This window comes from Galeopterus variegatus, unplaced genomic scaffold (genome assembly GCF_000696425.1).
Source record: "Galeopterus variegatus unplaced genomic scaffold, G_variegatus-3.0.2 Scaffold52511, whole genome shotgun sequence".
NCBI classification, from domain to species: domain Eukaryota; kingdom Metazoa; phylum Chordata; class Mammalia; order Dermoptera; family Cynocephalidae; genus Galeopterus; species Galeopterus variegatus.
In genome coordinates this window covers 1-867 of record NW_007778622.1, presented here as the reverse complement: position 1 = coordinate 867, position 867 = coordinate 1, and the positions used below count along the sequence as shown (strand labels likewise).

Here is an 867-nt window from a genome sequence, read left to right as displayed (position 1 = left end):
CCTCTGCTTGAAAGAAAAAAAAAGTGTGGAAACCACTGTGCTTTGCTGATTCAGTGTTGGACGTATTAGGGCAGAAAGGACGGCGTGGGTCCCCATCTGTCCCTTCATGCAGGTCTCCCTTTTTAAAACAGTGGCAAATGAAGTAGAGTAGATTTGTTTTGTTTTTTTTTACAATTTATTAGTCCTCTTGTGAAAACGTCACAAAATTATCACAGATGAAGTCATTGCAGAATCTTTACTCCTTCTGTTATCCAGTCTCGAGCTCACTTTTTGCCAGCACCAACATTGGCCTTTGCAGTCCCCCTGACTTTCTTCATTCTGTTCTTGCATTCCTTTCGCTGTTTTCTTGAGGTCTTTTTCTTCTCATACCAGCCATGTCTTGCAAGTCTGTGTTTGGGTTCATTTTTCTTTGCATTATCCAAGGAATCATAAATCATGCCAAAGCCAGTTGTCTTGACACCACCAAAATGGGTTCTGAATCCAAACACAAAGATGACATCTGGTGTGGTCTTGTACATTTTAGCTAGTTTTCCCCGAATTTCTGTCTTAGATACTGTTGCCTTCCCAGGGTGAAGAACGTCAATGACCATTTGTTTCCTCTGAAGTAGTCGGTTGGTCATGAACTTCCTGGTCTGGATAGTTACTGTGTCATTCATGATGGCGGCCTACGCTCGGGAAGCCAGAGAGGAAAAGAGCGAAGTAGAGTAGATTTGGAGAAGTCACATGGTGCCAAAAGCTGAGTTGAAAAGAGTCCTTTCCATTCTTCCTTTACAAAACAAATCATGCTTTCCTGTTCCATCTTATTCTTAACCTCAGCATTTTTCAGGTTGCAGTTACACAATTTAGAAAGTCACCAACGAACGGTAA

The 867-nt window shown here is 41.8% G+C and overlaps 1 protein-coding gene across 1 annotated transcript; it reads right to left on the bottom strand.

Moving 5' to 3' along the window:
- Positions 1–161: 161 nt before the first annotated feature.
- Positions 162–694, bottom strand: LOC103584383 (40S ribosomal protein S24). The gene has a single exon (XM_008565410.1). It carries the CDS (start codon positions 654–656, stop codon positions 264–266), a length of 393 nt encoding a protein of 130 aa, XP_008563632.1. The 5' UTR covers positions 657–694; the 3' UTR covers positions 162–263.
- Positions 695–867: the final 173 nt, after the last annotated feature.

What these genes read in the sequence shown, in the direction of transcription:
- LOC103584383 (XM_008565410.1), bottom strand. Translation starts at nt 656, where the DNA reads ATGAATGACACAGTAACTATCCAGACCAGGAAGTTCATGACCAACCGA.